The sequence below is a fragment of the Daphnia magna genome, unplaced genomic scaffold, assembly GCF_020631705.1.
Source record: "Daphnia magna isolate NIES unplaced genomic scaffold, ASM2063170v1.1 Dm_contigs066, whole genome shotgun sequence".
Classification (NCBI taxonomy): Eukaryota; Metazoa; Arthropoda; class Branchiopoda; order Diplostraca; family Daphniidae; genus Daphnia; species Daphnia magna.
Genome location: NW_025533119.1, coordinates 279,569 through 299,425, shown reverse-complemented (window position 1 = coordinate 299,425; position 19,857 = coordinate 279,569). Strand labels below are relative to the sequence as shown.

Here is a 19,857-nt window from a genome sequence, read left to right as displayed (position 1 = left end):
AGAAGTAGAAACGTAGTGAATATGGCAAAAATTTTTAAAGCCTGGGTTGCTGTTTGATTACAACAAAGAATTACAATCTACGTTACTATGTCAGCAACTTGTCTAATTATTGGTTTCTTTTCTTTTTATTTGTTGATTTGTTTATTTATTTTTTGTTTAAGTTAATCGTAAACTTCTTCCTTTATTTTTAAGTTTTGGTTTTAGGTAATAAAATCTTGTTCGGTCCTCATCTGAAACTCAATAATAAAATGATAGATTTCGACAACGATAATTGCTATATCAACTAGCTGAATTTTAGCGTATTTGACTTTAAGGCTGATTCATGTGCGAGAAAGTGTTTCTAGTAGATTTATTTTTAGTTACAACACTGCAGTACATTAAACAGGGCAACCCTCAGACGGGTACCGTTCCCTCTCCCCCCTTTTTTTTTATTTATTCATTTTTTTTTTTTTTTTATTCAATTTTTTTTCGAAGCAACAGAAGATCGAGAAGCATATTAATCATACAAAAGGTTAGTCGAAGAAAAGTTGGGCAACGAAATAAAGTTCAAACAACTTTGTCACAAGTTTCGAAGCAATTTTGTTTCAGTTTTATTGTCTAAGGTGTATGCATTTCATCGCAGGGTTGAACGTCAATCCCTACAATTCTTAAATACCGTGACATTACAACTAAGGTGCGGTACCGTAAACGAAACGATGATGAAAATTCAATGAAGTATCATAGTAATTTAATCACAGACCAACTGCCTAAGATTTTCTGAAAAATGAAAAAAAAAAAGGTTAAGTTAAAAAAATAATAATAATAATAAAAGACAGAATGAATACCGTAACGCGAGGAAGGTTGTGTAGTGAAATACAATATAACGAAGGGTGGGGTGGTCTCCTTGTTCACACGGGTGTAAGCGTTTCCCCCAATAATATTTGATATGGCCACCTTTACTGGGACGCTTCTCCACAGCCCTCCTTTCCCTTTTGATACACATACTTGATAGCGTATTCTGTGTTCGAGGAAGAAAAAAAAAAATAAAAATAAAATAACCATCTTAATGTCGCCTTGATGGTGGGTGGTCATCAGGATCACATTCATTATTTATGCTTCAATCGTTTTTTTATTTACGGTCACTTTTTCAACTTAGATCTTATTACTTACACTAGTAATCAACATGTTTGGCGTCTATTTACCTACGTACGCTTGGCACCTATACCTACAGCAATGAAATCAATTTATGTTGGCCATTTGCATTCATTGCTTCAGAGTTAGCAGTGACACATGCTAGAAGACAAGGATCCTATCATAGAATGTCACTGGTCATACTGAAATAAAAAGCGGCGATAGGAAATCATTATTTCTGCATTTCCAAGGAAAGCCCAATTTTTTCCACGTAATTTTACTGTGAACTCGATTCTAGCACAAGGGAGGGGAGGTCCAGTTAGTCTCATAGAATTCGTGCGAGCGGAAGATATAAAAAGGAACGCCACACTTGAGCGAAGAGCTGAACGAGAACGGTCTCGATTGGATGTGCTTTATGGTAAGTTATTTCACTTTGAACGGAACGCGGTTTGATTGGCTGACGACGGCGCGCTCTAGCCCCTCCTCCAGCAGTACAGCCCTTAGTCAAGTCCCCAAGACACCGACATACTACAGACATGTTTGCTACCGAAGCTTTTTCTTTCGTGCCTTTTGGGCACGGGGAATGTGGTGAGGCTTTCAGTGGCGTTGCAACTGTGACAAGAAACAGTATTCTCTCATTTTCATCACAACAACCTGTTTTGCATTGACTTATGGTTCATTCACATCGTTCAGACATCTTCTGATGAATTCTCGTCTTTGTGCGACAAACGCATTACCGAAACCCAGTGAAGTGTTGTTGAATTGATCATCTCAAAGGAATAGTGTCGTTTTTAATCAGTTCGGCAATTATTGGAATCATTCATAAAGTAAGTTGGCTATTCATGATTTCAAGCTTCGGTGCCGTGACAATCTGCTTAGAGCTGATTCTATTTTGTGCTAGGCAAATATGAACGCTAATTCTACGCTATGGTGTAGAATTAACATTATAGTTTCACGATCCTTAGATAGATTTATCACCGTTTTACCCATTCTATCATAGCTGCTGGAAAATGCAAGATTTCCTGAACACCCTTGGTGCATACCGTTCTTTTTATTGGGGCAATCTTGCAAGCTTATGTCTGAGAGGGAGACAACTGCCAAGCCGAAACAGGCCTCTCAATTTGGAACTGAAACAGAACGGAAAGCTATCGAATTAAGAGCTACTTGGAAAACAGGGGAATGAGAATTTCCTCCATAAAAGGGAAGCAAAGGAAACAATGCAGATTTGAGCAGAAAGAAAAAGACCTAAAATAGTACTAGTAGCATGACAACTTATAGTCGTAGTCACTACCAGGGGAATTAACTAGCTACTAATAAGGAAACAAAGAAACTGCATACATCAACTCGTTTTCTGTTTTAATTGTCCCCGCTGCAACGACTTTTGGTAAAACGTGCATCTCACTGGGCAGGATTTGAAGCCTCAACCGTAATGGCAGGTAGATCGAGTAAGATTTCAGTTCATTTATTTTTCTTTGCAGAATCCATCTTTCCTCTTTACGTTTTCATGTATTTCACCATGTTGGTTGTGTAACACTAGTTCTGTAAATGATAGTCTTCACACATTTCCACGCAGTCTAAATTATAAAATTAAGCTTCTTTAAATTTCGTATGAATCACGTTCGTTAACCATTGCTAGCCGCACAGCTAATTTTGCACACGAACCGATTATTTAGAGGTGTCGTAACCCAAAGAAATCCGTTTATCTCCAAAGGGCTTCACCTGCTGCATACATACTGTATACACAATTAAATGGTTTTAAACGAAATTCTTTAACTCTATGTTTGTTACATGTCTGTACAAAAATTACAAAAATATTTGCAGAATTGGAATCATTTGAAAATTAGGTTATTCTTTAGGCCTATTATTGTTGGTGGTTAATGTACATTACAAGCAGCTAATACGAGCAGCGTCAGTGGAAATGCATCTTGGTTGACAGAAGCATGAAAAATCTCCTATTTTTTGCGACTTTCAGGTGAAGAGGTGAAATCGTGCTGAAAGACTTTATTCGTTCATTGGTGGACATAATCCGCTTGGCATTCGACACGCTATTGTCCACGAACAGTGTCAACCATGTTGCTAGCAAACGAAATGCATATGCCATCGGGTCAGGCTGCTGCCACGCCGCATCACCAATCCGTTAGTAGCGAACTGGCGTCGCCAACCGAATCAACATCGTCGTCGCCACCTCACGGAGGGAGACCCGACAGTGCTCCATCTACAACTGATTTGTTATGGACCGATCGAGCATTAACTGAGATCATCGGGGATCCCTCAGCTCCGTCGGCCCTGTTGGGGGGCGAGCTGGTGCGCACCGGGTCCCCTTGCGTCATCTGTACCGCTTTGCCGACCCATTGGCGTTCCAACAAAACGCTACCGACGGCATTCCGCGTCGTTTGTCTTGGCGGAGTCGAAGATGGAACGCTCGTCACTGTACGAGCTGGAAATGATGAAAATTGTAGCTCTGAACTTCGCAATGCCACTGCCATCGTTAAAAATCACGTGGCCAAATTCAACGATCTCCGGTTTATTGGTCGATCTGGAAGAGGTATGTCCATTTACACTTCAATTTTTGGAACACTTAGTCAAAATCATCACAGGAAAAACAAAATTAGTTCACCATTTTGAAGTTTTTGGAATGTGACTTGTAACATATCGCAAAAAATACTGCGGTTAGGAAGAGTCCCTTGGCCAATTGTTGATATTGGAATAGTCACAGTTATGTAAATGTTTAATATGACGGCAAAAACAACGGTTTGATTACAGCTACTACCTGCAGAGTACTAACTCCACTTGATTTGCGTAAAAAACACACAAGAACTCGATGCTGAAAAATACTAGGTAATTCGAAATGAATTGGAATACTCACCGTGTACGAAGAAACATTAAAGTTTTTCACTTATTTCTTTTCTACATTTTTAAAAATTTTGAACTAGAAAGACAGAAAATGAGCTCTTCTTACGACCAATGCTATTCCTTATTTATATAGTCTTTAGAACAAAACTCCGTCGATTTCTGCGCATGTCAAACGTATCCTTTAAACGTCGATAATAAAAAATAAAATGACATATTGTAAAAAAAATAGTATACCCGAAATAAAAAAATTTATTCTAACAAGCAATTAACGGTTTGCAATCAATTTTCTAGGATTGAATGTTTTAAGTCGGATATCAGACAAAGACAAACTTAGCGTGTTCGGTTCATTTGCAAAAATATCTACGGGACATTTACAATCTAAAATTTTACTCCACTTTAAAACAAAAAGGGTTTTGAGTTTTTTGGACGGCCATGTTAATGCCAAAAGAATCATTTGTTAATTCCAAGAAGATATCCAGAAATCTTCGATTTCTAAATATCTTTGTGACTGATCACTCAGGCGCCGCTGTGCTTGTTCTGTTTTCGTTATCTCAGTTCAGTTAACAATCCTAAATTTTGTTTTTGCTGCAAGAAGTAGGTCTAAACAAATTTCATAAAAAAAAAAACAAAAAAAAAAGTAACTGAAATTTAGATTCAATGTTCTTTCAGTTCTATTACTGCAGCTCACAATGCAGCGGTTGCAATATAAATCTAGCAGTACACCCATTGTTGGTCTACAAGGCGAAAACGAAATTGACAGAATTGCATTTAAAAAGCTATTGAGATCATTCCGCGACGTGGCTCGTGCCTTAATCCGTTTTTGTAAACACCTTGTTCTAATTCCTAAGAAACACGTATATACAACAAACAAAATGTAAATCGTGCTAGGCCATCGAAGTAACCTTATTCATTTTGTCTTCTCGTTCTCACGAAAATGGGATTATCGACGAATGATTCTGTGTTGAGAATAGTCGGTTGTTTGGAATTCAACTAAAGCCTAACTAATGTTAGTACAAGTTAAACTTTCCAAAGGTACTTTTCCTGTAGAAAACGAGCTAGGGGGTGGGGAAGTAGTTGCGAGAAAAATTTAAGAAGGCGTCCTAAAAGTAAAAGAAAAAGAAGAAGAAGAAGAAAAAAAAAATGGCTGTTTCCGGTAGGTCGTTACCAGAAAATAAAAAACGCCAAAGGGTTTGAGAACAACGCAAGGTTGTTGCAAAGGGGCTCTTACACCTACTCAGACACTTGATTATTTCAAATAAGGGAGGAAGACCACTTATGTCAGAAAGAAAAATAGGAAGCGAAGAGGTCAAAGATCTCCATTTTTCCAGCTAGAGCATCAATTACTTTGGTGCCATGCCGTCGGTATCTAGACCTAATGTGAGCACCGGTACCGGCATGATTCCTTTGTCCACAGCTTAAACGTAAGCTTTTTAAAAGGATATGATACGGCGGTGCTATGCGCTTGGCTTGGGAATCCACGATACGATTACAAAATTAGTTTATAAATAAGTTCTTCCTGCATGACTCGTATAGGACGGTATAATTTTCTTTCACCAGCGAAGAACATAAACAATGTATCCGCAACATGCAAATATGTGTTTTGTTGATGGTAGCCGGGTTACGTCACATTCTTCCTCAAATAGACGAGGCAACCGTCTCATTCGACAGGTGGAAAATGTTAGCGAGAAATCGCGCAAAAGAACGGAATTGTAGACTACACGCGTTTCCCTGCTATGGAAAACTTAATTTGGAAAGCTAGGGATGAATTCGCAAAAAAACAATTGAATATTGTTTCACCTGTCTCCTGATAATTGCTTAAGTTTGATCAAGATTCACATTGCCATGGAATTAACTGTATTTTTGTTTTCTGCAGGTAAAAGCTTCACATTAACTATTACAGTTAGCACGACTCCTCCACAAGTGGCTACCTATTCGAAAGCCATCAAGGTGACTGTGGATGGTCCTCGAGAACCCCGAAGCAAAACACGTGAGTTACAGCAAGCCATACAGCCTTGTTTAGGATTCTGTTTGATTATTCAGCCTTTCGGCCTGTTCAATTAAGGGGTTCTATGAGTAACTAGGATATATGTAGCTTAGCTCTTACTGCCATTTGCTTCTGCAACGGCGCGAATGGCCAAAAGCCAGTAGCTAAATGCTATCGCTTTTCGTAGTTTTTTCGGCTTTTCGTGATGCGTAACTGTGTCTACAGTATCTTTCGAAACAAAGCCTATCCGAGGAAATTAGGACAATGTGGTTATCCCAATGCTGTTGCCAACGTCTTTACATTCCTAGTAATCTAAGGGGTGACTTGTTGCGTACACTCATCTGCATCGTATACTCTCCACGTATCATCTGAGCGCACTACTATGCAGAAAGGTACAGATTCCCATCTAATTTTTTTAAATCCCGGTTATTCTCTACATTGTTTTTTAAATGGGAATTCAGAACTAGACTGTCGGAATATTCGTATGATGGTTGCATACCTCTCATGCATTGACTCAGTGTTTTAGGGATCCACGTTTAAATTCTTTTGAATTGTTGTATGCTTTGTGGCTTCACATTCTTAAATTGAATTTCCCGTTGAATGAAGTGCAAAGCACTTTGGAGTTCACCGGTTTTGCTATATGCGGTTTTCGCATTGACGCCGACGATTTGCTTGAATTTGAATAACATATACCTTTTGAATTTGATTTTGCTAGTTCATCCGAAATCCACTATCATTTAACGAGTTTTCTTGTAAAATTTCACAATAGATATTAAATTGAAAAAGTTGGCTTTAATTGGAAGGCTACTTGAACGGATACAGGACATCAAAATACACTAGACTGCACTTCGATAGAAAACCCTTGAACCAAAAAAATCCGAAAAAATGTACATAAAAACTTTCTCGTATTAGAAAACTTTGACTTCCGCTTACCAACATTGTATGAGTCACACGTTAGTAAGAAGGCTATAGCTAAGGTTTACCGTTGCATGTGTCATGAGACAGGTAAATGTTCTGCCTTATGGCTGCAATTTGCCAGACTTCATTCCATTTTAGAAATTTTCGAAAAATTTTCAATTAGGATGGGATCACTACAACGTAGCTTACTTTGGTGAATGGCTGCATTCTACCAATGATACATTTTTTCCTTGCATTGACAAAAAATACTGACAACTTGTCCTTAGAAATAATTCCCTCGACTGAAACTTCTGATTCCATTTTTCTATCAACTGGTAGTGAATGATTTTACAAGCGACGATTTTTAATATAAGTAACCAAAGACGAGACGAAACGATATACCACTGTCAGCAATTGCACCATTCGGTCTAATCATTGGAGTTTCATGGTAATTATTACCAACGATATGCCAATGCCACATAATTGGTATATCACGAATTGCTGAGGTGAAAATCGCACCTAACCGAGAAGTTCGCAGACAGTGCTTGAATCTCCAGGCGTTGATTTCAAAAAAATTATTGGTTTCATTTTAACGACAAAACTGGACGCATTTTGAACTGCATTTTATTAGCCATTTCCTCCAGTTCAAATTCTAGACAGCGAGCTTCCATATCCTAACATTTGGTAGCAGTTGAAACAATTTCTGTGTTGATCTCTGATAGAATAAATATATATTTGGTGTGTATATATTATTCTGATACATATGACACGTATCGTAACTTCCGGGGGAACTACATATAATACATAAAATAACGTGAGTGGGTTATGAATTCGGTGTAGTCAGGACACTAGAAAGGGCGAAATATATGATTGTTAAAAATTATGGCGTTGTGAAATCCAACAGTGTATAATTTTTAATGTTGAAAAATCTATGAAAAGGGCCTAAATTAAATAGCGCACACTGCTGCAACCACATTTCTTTGCTTTGGCTTTGCAGCTGCGTCACACTACAGGTATCTGTGTCATCCTAGGTGTGAATTAATCTTGCAGTTCTTAAGTCACGGAAATGGTGACGATGACGGAGATTTTAACGCCAGACATGGCTTTCTGAGTTGCTCGTGTTATCACACGTAAATGCGTCGTGTAATAAAACTAGAGCGTATCAACAGGAAATAACTGTGGACTCCAGGAAATTCTACGTATTGCACTTGTAGCAGCTGGAGTTGGCTGTCTAGCACATTGTAGCTCAAAGCTGTTTGTGTATGGTTAAGGAATATTACCTGTAGTCACGTAAAAGTGGGACTCGGATAAAAAAAAAAATAAATAAATAAAAAAGGAAGAAGAAAAAAAAAAAGGGAATGACCCCAGGGTCCGTACTCGAAGCACCGTGGTCTCGACAGCCATGACGCATCCTCCCCTAATCACACGCACCTTCCCCACTCTTGCAACAGCTGTACACAATGTGGGCATGCACCCCCTCATCTTACGCTAATTACACGCTATTGTCCAATTTAGTTATTTTTTTTTCTCTTCCGCCATACCAAATACTTGAAAGAAAAAAAAAAAAAGGGCTCCACATATTTCTATAGGCAGATGTGTTTATTATCGTGTCACTCAAACTAATACGTCCTGTAAGAAACAACGGGTGGTGCGAGTATATCTAGATTTGTATTCTCATAATAGCCGTCAAACTTTTTTCAATTACATTCATTCGATTCGCCTTGATCCGTATAAAAACCAGTCACAGCTTTCACGCTTCACGCTGCTGTAGGCAATCGGCGGTATTTTTCACGAAGATTAGGCTCAACGTGTCAACGAACAAATCAACTGATCAGGCCCAAACGCATAATCATAATCTCAAAGCCTTTGTCTGTCGTGTGAATTTGTCATAGAATTAGCGTGAACAGCAATGATCTGAGTTGGTGTTTAACAGTTATTACCTAGTAATCATTGAATTCTTTTTGGTGCATTCAAACTTCCGTTCAAGACGGGATATTTGCAATCATTTTCACTTCTTTAGATACTTACCCCCTATTCTACATTAGCTTCTCTGTCAAGAAGTTTGGGGGGTGACCTTATAAACCATTTCACTTTCAAATATGCGTAAAAGTATTTCTGAGGGTCATGTATTGAGCAGCAATAGAAGTTGCGACAATGAAACCGTGCCGATGGAAGAATTTTTTCTTTCTCTCGAATGCTTGTAATTGCAGCCTCAATAAGTAAGCTTAGTTGTGCTTCACGCTGCACTGGCAACCGGTAATTACGCTGCGAGCTGGATGAATTCAAAGAAGAACTCTTCCGTACAGCAAAGTTGGAAAACTGTAAGTTTCAAGGTTGCCAACAATTCGACTGTTCCATGTTGTATTCTCGACATACCGAAGGTCAGGAAAAAAAAAAAAAAAAAGACGGCTAAAACTTCGATTTACTCCATTACCTTCTTTCGGGAAAAACGGCAAAATGCTAAAATTCTGGGAAAAAATTTTCATTTTTTTTTTTTTTTTTTTACCGTTGAAATTAATCAAACGAAACGTTTCACGTAGATTTCTTAGTCGTCACTACCGTGTAGTTTGAAAAGTGAAATAATCCGACCTGACTAATGATGACGTAGCGATTATCTACCTGACGTGGCTGACGATTGCGTGTAAATCAGTGTTGGAGAAATTGCGACGACGCTAATATGTCATTTTTTGGTGTCCCCGGTGCCTAATGCATCTGCATCCTCTGAAGCTAAAAGAGCAAAATGCGTGTTAAAGACGCACGAAACATGACAGTGAGGGGAGCTCGGCTGCACGCACATCGGCCCACACGGTAGCAGTACCAGACTACCTGCAACCAACTGTTGCGTCTGGCGTTGTTGTTCCTCCACCATTCCCTCTCTCTTTATTAGTTCCTTCAGCCTACTGGAGACTAATTGCCATGTTTCCCTCTCCGTCTAATCATGCCACCTTCTTCCCTTCTTTTTTTTTTTTTTTTTTTTAAACACTCAGTCTTCGGCCTCTGAATCATCATGTACAAAAAAAACATTTCTAATTAGTATTGTGATGTGCTTTTGAAGGTAATTACTCAAGCTTTTATAGCTATAAGCTAGTAGCTACCTCATGCGCTTATGGCCAGAGCCTACTGTCGGCCCTGGTCAACTTCTAAACAACTGACAACGTAAGCTGTAGCCCAACATCACACAACATCTTAAAATATCTCTAGTGGAAACTGTTAGCATACGTTTGACGCTCTTGATCTTCATTTCTCTAATAGGGAAATGAACATCAGGAGGAATTTTGGCAGGTTTTTTTTTCTGAAGTGTAGGCTACGAGGAATTTTTTAAAATCGACAAATCCTGTAAAACCGCTCTACTTGCATGTTTTTTTTGTTATTTTTTACTCAAGCTTAAGATTCTTTGTAATGGTCGGCAAATATCCTAGATCACTTAGCCTTTGATTCGTGGATTTGCGACTAACTTGAGAATATGAAAAACGTACAGTAGTGCACAATGCAGTAACAAGAGAAAACATCTACTATTAATTTGTTGCTTCGTGAACAAATGCTTATCGTTAGCCAAGGCAAAACAAAGTATTTAAAATCCGTCGCGAAACAGGATGAATCATGTTTGTAGATTATGAACTGCGACGAAAAGGAAAACAAACACAAAAAGAGGGGACAAAAATGGAACTACTTGTACATTCCGTTGCAGATATCATGCTTTCATTTCTCCCTAAGAAACCCCTGGTTATCTATCGCGCCAGCTTCCGCTGTGGCCGATACAACCAAACCTTTTTTGTTTTTCAGCCGGCGTTCTTAGAAACGAGGAAATGCTCAGCGGAAATATCACAACTACAGCTCTATATGGCATCGAAATATCGTGACACTGTTTCAATATGCTACGAATATCCTGTAGTTATATAAAATAAAGGCGCTGCGGTTACGAACAAATTCTAATCTTCGACGGAAAAAGATTGATGGACTCCTTCGGGCAATTACTGAATTTTCGGCAGAAATCAGCTACACGCTACATATATATTCACGACATCGCCTAATATATAATTATTTCTTTATTTCTTTTTTTTCTTTTTTCGATTTTTCATTTTTGGAGCGCCGAGAAATGTTTCCTATTAGTTTTCGACCAATATTTTACTTGACTTTTTTCACATCCAGCGAGGCGAGGTAATCTACTGAAATACAAGGAAATGTCCCATGTTGCGAGAGCTTTTTTAATTTAGTTTTCTAGTTACCCAGTAGTTCTCGTGTGAAGAAACGAGGAGAATCCTAAAAGACCTCTTAAGCTACAGAGGCCATAGACCGTTTCCGCTTCCAAAACTATTGAACCGTGGGAATCTTGGACATCTATAATTGCAGTTAGGCTTAGCCTATAGCTGCTCGCATTTGTCTCATCAAGGACGATGGTACAATGTGAATTCGCATACAGAAAATAAAGGACTTCCCAATTTCTGACTCCTGCTAACTCATGCTGGATGAATACCAAACATCACAATCTGAGAAAACAAAACAAAAATAAATAAATCTTGTTTCCAGAGCAAGAAAACTGAAGATGTTTTCCCGCGGTAACCCAGTTCCCGCCAATGCAATTCAACTTGCAGAAATTTATCAGAGATGTTTCGCCAGCAAATGAGTAGATTTTCATTTCGGATTTACTTAAAAATAAATAAGACCTGGCTACTATTACTAGTAAGTAAAACCTATAAGACATAGTCATCGACGAAATTATTTCAGATGTTAAACAAGGGAAAAAGGAAATCCAAACCAAACATTACTTATCGTCAAAACGTGCAGAGACTGCATCCGTAAATTCCTTATCTCTTGATTCCCGCTCATTTCTGTTTTACACATCCTTGACGTGGGACGGAAATGGAACTCAAACTCACAAGTTATCAGTTGTCAGCTATAGACGGGTTTAACGTATACTCGCCGTCATTCTCCAAGTCTTTTTTTGAAGACAAAAAATGTGAAATTTTAACTTCACTAAATATAACTAAATATAACTTCACTAAAAACTATTTGTTGATTATGCTAAGCATTTACGTTGGATGTTGGAGTCGGGAAGAGAAAAGTACAAAAATGGGTAAAACACTGCAGACCTTGGGTACATCGAAGTTGGTCGATGTGCCGGTACCACTAACCGAGTCTTATAGATGCATTGACAACATTGTTGATGCTATACAACAAACTATTCTTGGGCAGAATAGTTTGATATCTTTTGATTTTTACCTTTAGTTGACATGGAATTGCTAAGAGTCCTCCATCTCACCAAAAACGCTTTAAAAATGAGATAGGTCTTCTATTGTGTATTTTGAAGGGTGCCTCTGTTTTATGCACATCTTACCGTATTCTATATCTCATTTAACAATTAACATTCTGAGGTTTTGTTCGTATTTCTAACGCGAATCTATTATTTTGGCCTTTTCTTGTTTTAAAAGAATCTTGTCTTCGAAGCCAGACGTGTTTGTCGAGTATGATTGAAATGCATTACCTTTCTGACATTTGTTGTTTCGGTCCGTTGAAACATTCTGCCATCGCAAGTTTTATCTTTAACATCACCTAAAGGTGAAGTTAATGTAGTTTGGAAGGGAAAACAATTTAATCCGATAATTAAGTTTGATGTTTTGATACCTAACTTCCTTAACTCCATAAAATTTAATGTTGTTTGGAAGAGAAAGTTGCTTGAAGTAATAGGGAATCGAAGGATATATGGGAGGCACAGAGCCAAGGCCTATGCGAAGTCTCCACTCAGCCATGTTCTTCATGGCTCATTTAAATTGCGCAAAGTTGAGATATGCTTCACAAGTGAAGCATATCTCTAACTTTACACGAAAATTGTTCTACGTAACTTTTTACCATGAGAGTTAAATATAATAAACGTGACGACTAAAATTAAACCTCTCCCAAAAACAAAATGCAGCTGTATTGTTCCTTGGCTTTGCTTCTTACAATTAATCTTAAGCTATCCCCATGAGATTAACGGTTTAACGAAAATCTTTGATGAACACCATGCAATGCGAAAGTAGGCTTGTAATATTTCCGTGTCAACTGACTTTTTCCAGCCTTTGAACTATCATTACATCATATATTTCATTTAATATTTAAAGAACGCCATTTGAGCCTTCCCCATCACATTGACTGAACTATTTTGTCTTCTTATCATGTGACGGATAACACGGTGACGATACCTATTTGTCTGCCTCATCCTTACAACCTAATCCTTTAAGGTTATATCAGGGAAAACAGCCGAAATGCAGATTAACTTCGTTTGTGTTCGAAAAGCTGAATAAAGAAATCTGTTAGTCGGAGGCCGAGGCCTCGTAACGTTCTTATAGCGGACGTTATGCATGCTCCTTCCCTTTGCTCCCCAATAGGAAAAAGAAAACATTTTGGTAAATATGGGCTACTGGAATTAGTGAAATAGTTATCACCATTAGCTGCGTGTTGCCTAATACGTCCGTGTTATTTTCTACACGTGAGTGCATTGGATGAGAACAAGCATTAGGTAATGTCCGTCATGACGACGTAAATAGGCGAAACATCTTTGAAGATAAATGCTTCTACTCAGGCTACTTCTACCTGAAGAAAACTACATATTAAACTGAGAGCAAGAAAAAATTATTTAAAATGGGACGTAATGCACATTGATTACATTCATTAGTTCCGCGCTCAGACAGATGATGCCTTAATGACTGCAAGACATGGATTGTCATTTACATGGCGCTGCACGATCTCTACAAAAATATAGCTGAAAGCCAAAATAAACGGCATTTCGTTGTTGGCAGAGAGTATCTATTACAAAAAAGGATGGTAAAATTGCTTTCCGTAGTAGGATTACTAAATTAATTATTTTCACGCCGTTTTGCTTGCGCTTGTCGGTGAATAGAAGTTCATTTACAGTGCTTCTGAAATACCCTATTTGGGTGATTCTCTAAAGCTTTTCGCAGAAGTCCTAGTTAGTTAGAGCAAGTTTTTGTTGTTGAATTCATAACACACAAAACCAATTCTTTCGGAAAATTTGGTGGAATGATTTTCTTACGATGCTTTCTAAACACAGGCTACGTTTTGGTTACTTATATACTTTCAGTTTAGGCGCATTTAAACAAATTTACTCGGAAAATTGACGACGTGGAAAATAGGCTACTTTCGCTAATGCGATCAATCGCCATTTTCGTACGGCTTTTGCCATCTCAAAAAGCTTTCGCTGTATATTTATGCAAGATTTTTTATTTCTATAGAAAAATCGTCGAAGACATAGGTGTATAGTTCAGTTCCAAAGAAAATGACTGTCCTCTTTATGTCAACCATGACACGTTATATCCCATCTGTTGGGATATTCAGAACAGCTATGATCTTTATCGACCTGACTGACGTCACAGTAGGCTACTTTAGTAGGCCTATCAGAAAATCAAACTGTAGAATTTCGTTGCCAACTGCGTATTTAGCCTGGTTTGAAAATTTTTCAATTTGCCTTTTTTTTTCTTTGTCTTTCTCTTCTAATACTATGAACGTACACAAACAGGGCAGCAACAGTCGTTTCGGCCATTTGGTCTGTCGGGGGCTCAGCGGCCATACATGCCTGAGAGTTTACGCGAACTCGATTCCCACCGCCGCAAGAACGACGCCCTTGCCAGTCTACATCCATTAGGCTTCACTGCCATCAACAATCATTTGGGTATATTAATCTTCTTTCTTCGGGATTTTATTAAGTTATGAACTATGGCAAACATGTATTATTGTTAAATGCTCGAACTGACTTGACAGATTTCGAAGCATTCTAGGAATTAAGGTGTCTGTCAAGGCCATCTGAGTTCCAGAAGCGCTCTGGATTTTGCAGTAGTCATGCTATAAAACATATTCCATTTGTTGCTTAAATTTAACGAAGGATGTGTTGTCACAATATTTAAACGAAATTGTGTAGTAAAATAAAAAACAGAAAAAAAACAGCGATAAACACCACAAAAGGAAATACTGCTATTGACGACACAGTTTTAAACGATATTACGTTTCATTCTTACGTTACGTTCATGTTTTTACATGCTCCAAAATTTGCACATAATTGAATACCGTTGCAATTTACAGACGCTGGCCAGCCAAATCATTTGGCAACCAACCAAGACGCAATTTGGCCCCCATACGGTGGAAGCGGAGGTAGTAGCGCTGGGGCGTTGAGTAGCGGAAGCAGTAGCAGCAGTACAATAAGCAGTTCCTATCCGTCTTACCTTGGATGCAACGTCACATCCAGTCCTAGCACTACGTACAATCCACCCGTCTTGACCTACACCGACCTCGGCGTAGGAGGAAATGGAAGCACGCCTTCAGGCAACAATGCAATCAACGTCTCAATAGCCCACGGACAAATAGCTCCGACTACAGCTGGTATGTACTCTTTTTTCACTATCGCCAAAACATGTACATCTTTTTCGTCTTCAAGTTTTCATCTTTTTTATTTATATTTATTTATTTAGTTTTTTTTAGATTTATTGTTATGTTTTTTGCATAAATTTGTTTAAATGACTATATTTCTCCGTGATCGCATTGGCGAAATCCGTAAGTTCGATTGGGATCGTGTCGTTTTTTAATAGATATATAAGAAAAGGGTATTATTGTCAACTTGACATTTAAAAAACCACTGGATGAGGATATATTTTTCTCATATCTAAAGATGATGGGCAGATGTTAGGATTCACCTAATGTACAAAATGGCTTTTCATTAAACAAGATAATCCCTCCCTTCCTTTACACTTGCTAAGCGATTGGGCTAAAACGATCATTAGGAGCACTACTGTTATTCATCTTAAATTTGTAATTTATTTTCTATGCATTATTTACTGCTCACAAAAAAAAAAATATGTCTCATTAAAAAAGAAGTTTTTAAGTATCGTTCCAGTATTTTACTTGCCCAATCTGATGAAGGCTCAAATAGTTAACTAAGCAGTATAGTTTTTGCCAGATTAATTGTGATTGTCTGACGTACTCCGCGAGTAGGTATCACTTCACTTGTACATTTTGGCTTTAAATCCATACCAGGTGCTTTTCAAAGCGCTTGAAAGCTTTTGGCTCAATGCTACTAACGAAGTAAACAAAATGGTAAATGCAGTAAACACAAAAATGTTTACCGAAATAGAAGGAATAAAAGGGATAGCAGTGTGTTCGTAAACCAATAAAATTTTATTGAGACTATTTCCTGGTAGCAAGTAAGAACAAGGAAATGGGATCACGTGTTTATACAATGTGCATTTCTGGACAAGCAAGCTTCGCCCATAAGGTTTCTTTTAGTTCTGAACGAAATCTCGAAGAATTGCCGTAGTATGTAAGCAACCTGTTTAATGGCAGAATTCATTAAGAAAAAAAAACAAAAATATTTTTCGGTTGAACCGAATTTAAGAAAAAGTTTAGAAGAAGGGTTATTCTTTAGGCTACATGGAATAGGCGCCACAAGTTTTTGATGCGCTGCCAACGCATTGTGCAGTAGGAGGGCAACCGGAAGCAATTAATTCCAATCAGCTTAAGCCAAGGGGGTATTTACGATCATGCGCAGGTGTAATCACACAAGGTAACAATATCTTGAAACCCTAAGCACCGAGCAAGTTTAATTTTAGTAACGACAAAATGGCATTGAAAACTCAGAAGTCTTTTGCGATACTAGACGACGTTTGCGGAGCTAGGATGTTTCTGATAGAAGCTTTATTCTTATCGAGACTGTGGGTCTACACCACTGAGATGGCAAACACTTCCTGTTATTGTCTAAGCTCGCCAACGTTCCTTTATAGAGTATCCAACAGTCGTCGAAACAACCCTGTTCCGTAGCTACGTATGTTGAATGAAAATGTATTTATTATGAAATTAATGATTTCCATCTGGTAGTTTACACCACAAACGTTTAATTGACTAATATAAGAAGTGCAGAAGTTTCTTTGGAATTTAGTGGATGCTAAATACGACATGACTATGAAAAAATCTAAATTGCGATGGTAAATGACAAAGACAAGCTCCGTTTTGCCGTACGAAAGCTTCATATCTAAATGAATTTGGTCGCTTTGTAATCGATTTCCACGAAAAAACGCGACCAGGCATTAACTGAAACTATAATTTTGTGATTCTATTTCAGGTATGGGCGATTGCAATGTTGGACTAGTTTCAGATTTTGGTTCCGATTACTCAATGATGAGCACAAACCGATACCATTCTAACATAGTGGCCACGGGATCAGTGTCGTCATCTGAAGGCACCGGCAATGGCGGAAATGTCGTCGAAATCAACCCTTCGACCAACGACCAACACAACCACTATGCCCAAGTACAGAGTAACGGCAGCACAGTATCTGGAACCGGTAGCGGGAATAACAGCACAGTCAACTCAAGTCAATTGTTTCATTCTCATCACAATATGGGGCATTTCGCACCATCCGCCGCGGCCTTTATCTCCGGCCCAGGGTATATTGTTTTATTCTCTATTCATAATTTCGTTTCATCGCAAGTCGCAGAAAGATTTATGAATTATAACTCAACATTTTTAGACTACTCCGTTGCGCCATATAACACAGTATTTTCTCTTTAAGTTTAGTTTATTGTAAAAATAAGGCAGAATAAGTTTACACGTGTATGGAGTGCAAAATAATTCTTCAGAGAGCTTTTAGTTTTTAAGTGTACGTGTCATATCGGCAGCGGTTGAATGAATGACAGCGGTTCGTTTGAGACTAGGCCACTGTAATAATAATAATAATTTTTTTAACTCTCACTATAAGATAACAAATAAGGCGACTGGCTCAGTAAACTTAAAGATGAACTGGGATGTACATGAGGTATTATTTATAGCTTAGCTTGGCTGAAAGCAACACTGTAATGACCTAACAAAATACCAGTAACAGCCGCTATTGATTGGGAAGCGAAAATGGAAGATTTCGCATATACTAGGGCTGTCCGAGTGGCTTGGGGGATCGAAAATCAGCAGTAGGTATTTTGTGTGGGTTCATGTTTCTTGTACCCCTGACTCTACCACCTCCTTGTTTTCACTTTGAATTCAGCCTGAGATACCTTGGTGTCTCAAATGATACTCATAACCGAAATACTATACGGTAGTCGATTGCTTTGTCGTCTTTCTGTAGTAGCGCGTATCTATTTCGAGGAATAATTGATACGTGCAAAAGTGTCAATCTTAAATTTTCTATGATTAGGAAAGTTTCTGCAAAAAAAAACAACACTTGTTTCAGGTTCAATAAAATATTTCTAGTTTAATCTTTAAATTTCATATATTACCCTTAAAATATTCGGCTATTAACTATTGACTAAAGAATAAAAAAAAAAATCATTTGACTAAAACCGAACCTATTACCATGAAATTACCGACTGCGGCCAAAATACTTTGGACGAATAAATTTCTCCGTTCGCCATTAAAAAAAACAAAAAAAAAACATTAATTAAAGTAGTATTATGAGTTTTTTGATCAATACTAAGAATTGCATTCTACATTTTTACAGAACTGGCAGTTCTCCGACAACTTATGCCCTGCTTGGTCATTCTTCAACCTACTACGGTACAGCGCCATCATCTTCAGTTGCCCCAACACATGGGCAGGTGTCATCGGTGGTCGGACCAGGATCGACACATAGTTCTGTCTACCAATCCATCGTCTACCCTCATTCCCATCAATATCATCACGGAACGATTCACCATACCGATACTAGAACGTCCCTTTATGCTCAAAGTCCTCATCATGGAAGTCCATCGCTCTACCGTGTTGATAATCGTCATCACCAACAACACGACGGATACCTAGAGTCGCTGAATTCAGCTATTGGGGGTAACGAATCAAGCGGAGAGATCGGTGAAGCGCTTCATGGATTGACTGGATCCCCACCGGATAATCCGAACGGTCCCGTCAATAGCGCGTCAAACGGGTCCGATTCTCCTGAACATGAAACGGGTGAGAACTTGGGAAGAACTCAACCCTCTACGGATCCAGCTGTTTGGCGGCCTTATTAACGAAGCACGTTACACAAACAAAAGGAAACAGCTTTCAGTAATTTTACCTATAATTATAGATAACACGTGCAATATGTTTACAGTTTCTTAAGCAGGAACTTCCATTTTGAATTTCTATTATACTTTAGAGAATATTGAATGTTTTAATGTTCACCAAATCAAGTTTTTCCATACCAAAGAAATGCCAGTACTAGCTGGGCTGTCGGAAAAATAACTAGTTACCCAATTCCATGTACTGTTGACTTGCGAATGGACCATAAACGAATGAGTTCCGTTCATAACGCGCGGTACTCAGCACATCTCTGATTATTCATTTTTTTATAATGTTATCACTTTAAAAACTATGCTCTCGAAAAAGTATTAACAAAAGAGATTTCTCCAATAAGTTTTCTAAAATTTATCGTTTTTTGTCCGATCTTCCGCAGAGAGCACCATTTAGCTACTTCAGTATATTGTAATCACACGTAATAGTAAATTTCTGATAAAATTTTAACACATTTTTCATGATTTGCATAACAATGACCACAGTATCAATACCAAACTTGCCAACGGATTAAGGGAGTCGCACTGGAAAATAATATTATCGCTGAATCTGAATTCTATTGACCCTACATTCTTTGGTACTGATTCTTTCTTTGACTTCACTGATAGGCCTACATTCTTTGGTACGTACATTCTTTGGCCTGACTTTGTGTCTCGAACTTGAACCCATGCTACCCAATCAACGAACAATGTAGCGTAAAAAAGAAAAAAATGTGCAAATTTTTACTGAGAAGATCGGATTTATGTCCAATGAAGGTATTTCTATTTTATTAAATTGTACAGCTATGACCGCTTTCTAGCGGTGGCGTTATTGATAGAAAGGGTATGCGGTGTTGAGGTGGTTATCTGTGGAAGCCACCGAAGCCACGGAGCCATCTGAAAAAAATGAAGGAATTTAACATGGGAGGCATAGGACGAAAGTGGGAAAATTAAAGATATAATTTGCTTATCATTAATTTGCTAGAGAAATTTTGCAGAAAAGGTCATTCTACATTT

At 38.2% G+C, this 19,857-nt stretch overlaps 1 protein-coding gene across 2 annotated transcripts; it reads left to right on the top strand.

The window, feature by feature from the left end:
- Window positions 1–1,654: 1,654 nt before the first annotated feature.
- On the top strand, window positions 1,655–19,118 carry LOC116936602 (runt-related transcription factor 1). Of its 2 annotated transcripts, XM_032943797.2 has the most exons (7): window positions 1,656–1,937; window positions 3,083–3,655; window positions 5,837–5,950; window positions 14,358–14,510; window positions 14,918–15,214; window positions 16,947–17,271; window positions 18,315–19,118. In XM_032943797.2, exons 2-7 carry the CDS (start codon window positions 3,181–3,183, stop codon window positions 18,817–18,819), a joined length of 1,869 nt encoding a protein of 622 aa, XP_032799688.2. In that variant the 5' UTR covers window positions 1,656–1,937; window positions 3,083–3,180; the 3' UTR covers window positions 18,820–19,118. The 2 variants fall into 2 exon arrangements, with proteins under 2 accessions (XP_032799689.2, XP_032799688.2); XM_032943798.2 differs by lacking the exon at window positions 14,358–14,510 and having other exon boundaries at window positions 1,655–1,937.
- Window positions 19,119–19,857: the final 739 nt, after the last annotated feature.

Excerpts from the sequence above, each read along its gene's own strand:
- LOC116936602 (XM_032943797.2), top strand. The coding sequence starts at position 3,181 with ATGTTGCTAGCAAACGAAATGCATATGCCATCGGGTCAGGCTGCTGCC. Across the intron at positions 3,656-5,836 it reads TATTGGTCGATCTGGAAGAG|GTAAAAGCTTCACATTAACT; the intron begins GTATGTCCATTT and ends TGTTTTCTGCAG. Across the intron at positions 15,215-16,946 it reads AATAGCTCCGACTACAGCTG|GTATGGGCGATTGCAATGTT; the intron begins GTATGTACTCTT and ends ATTCTATTTCAG.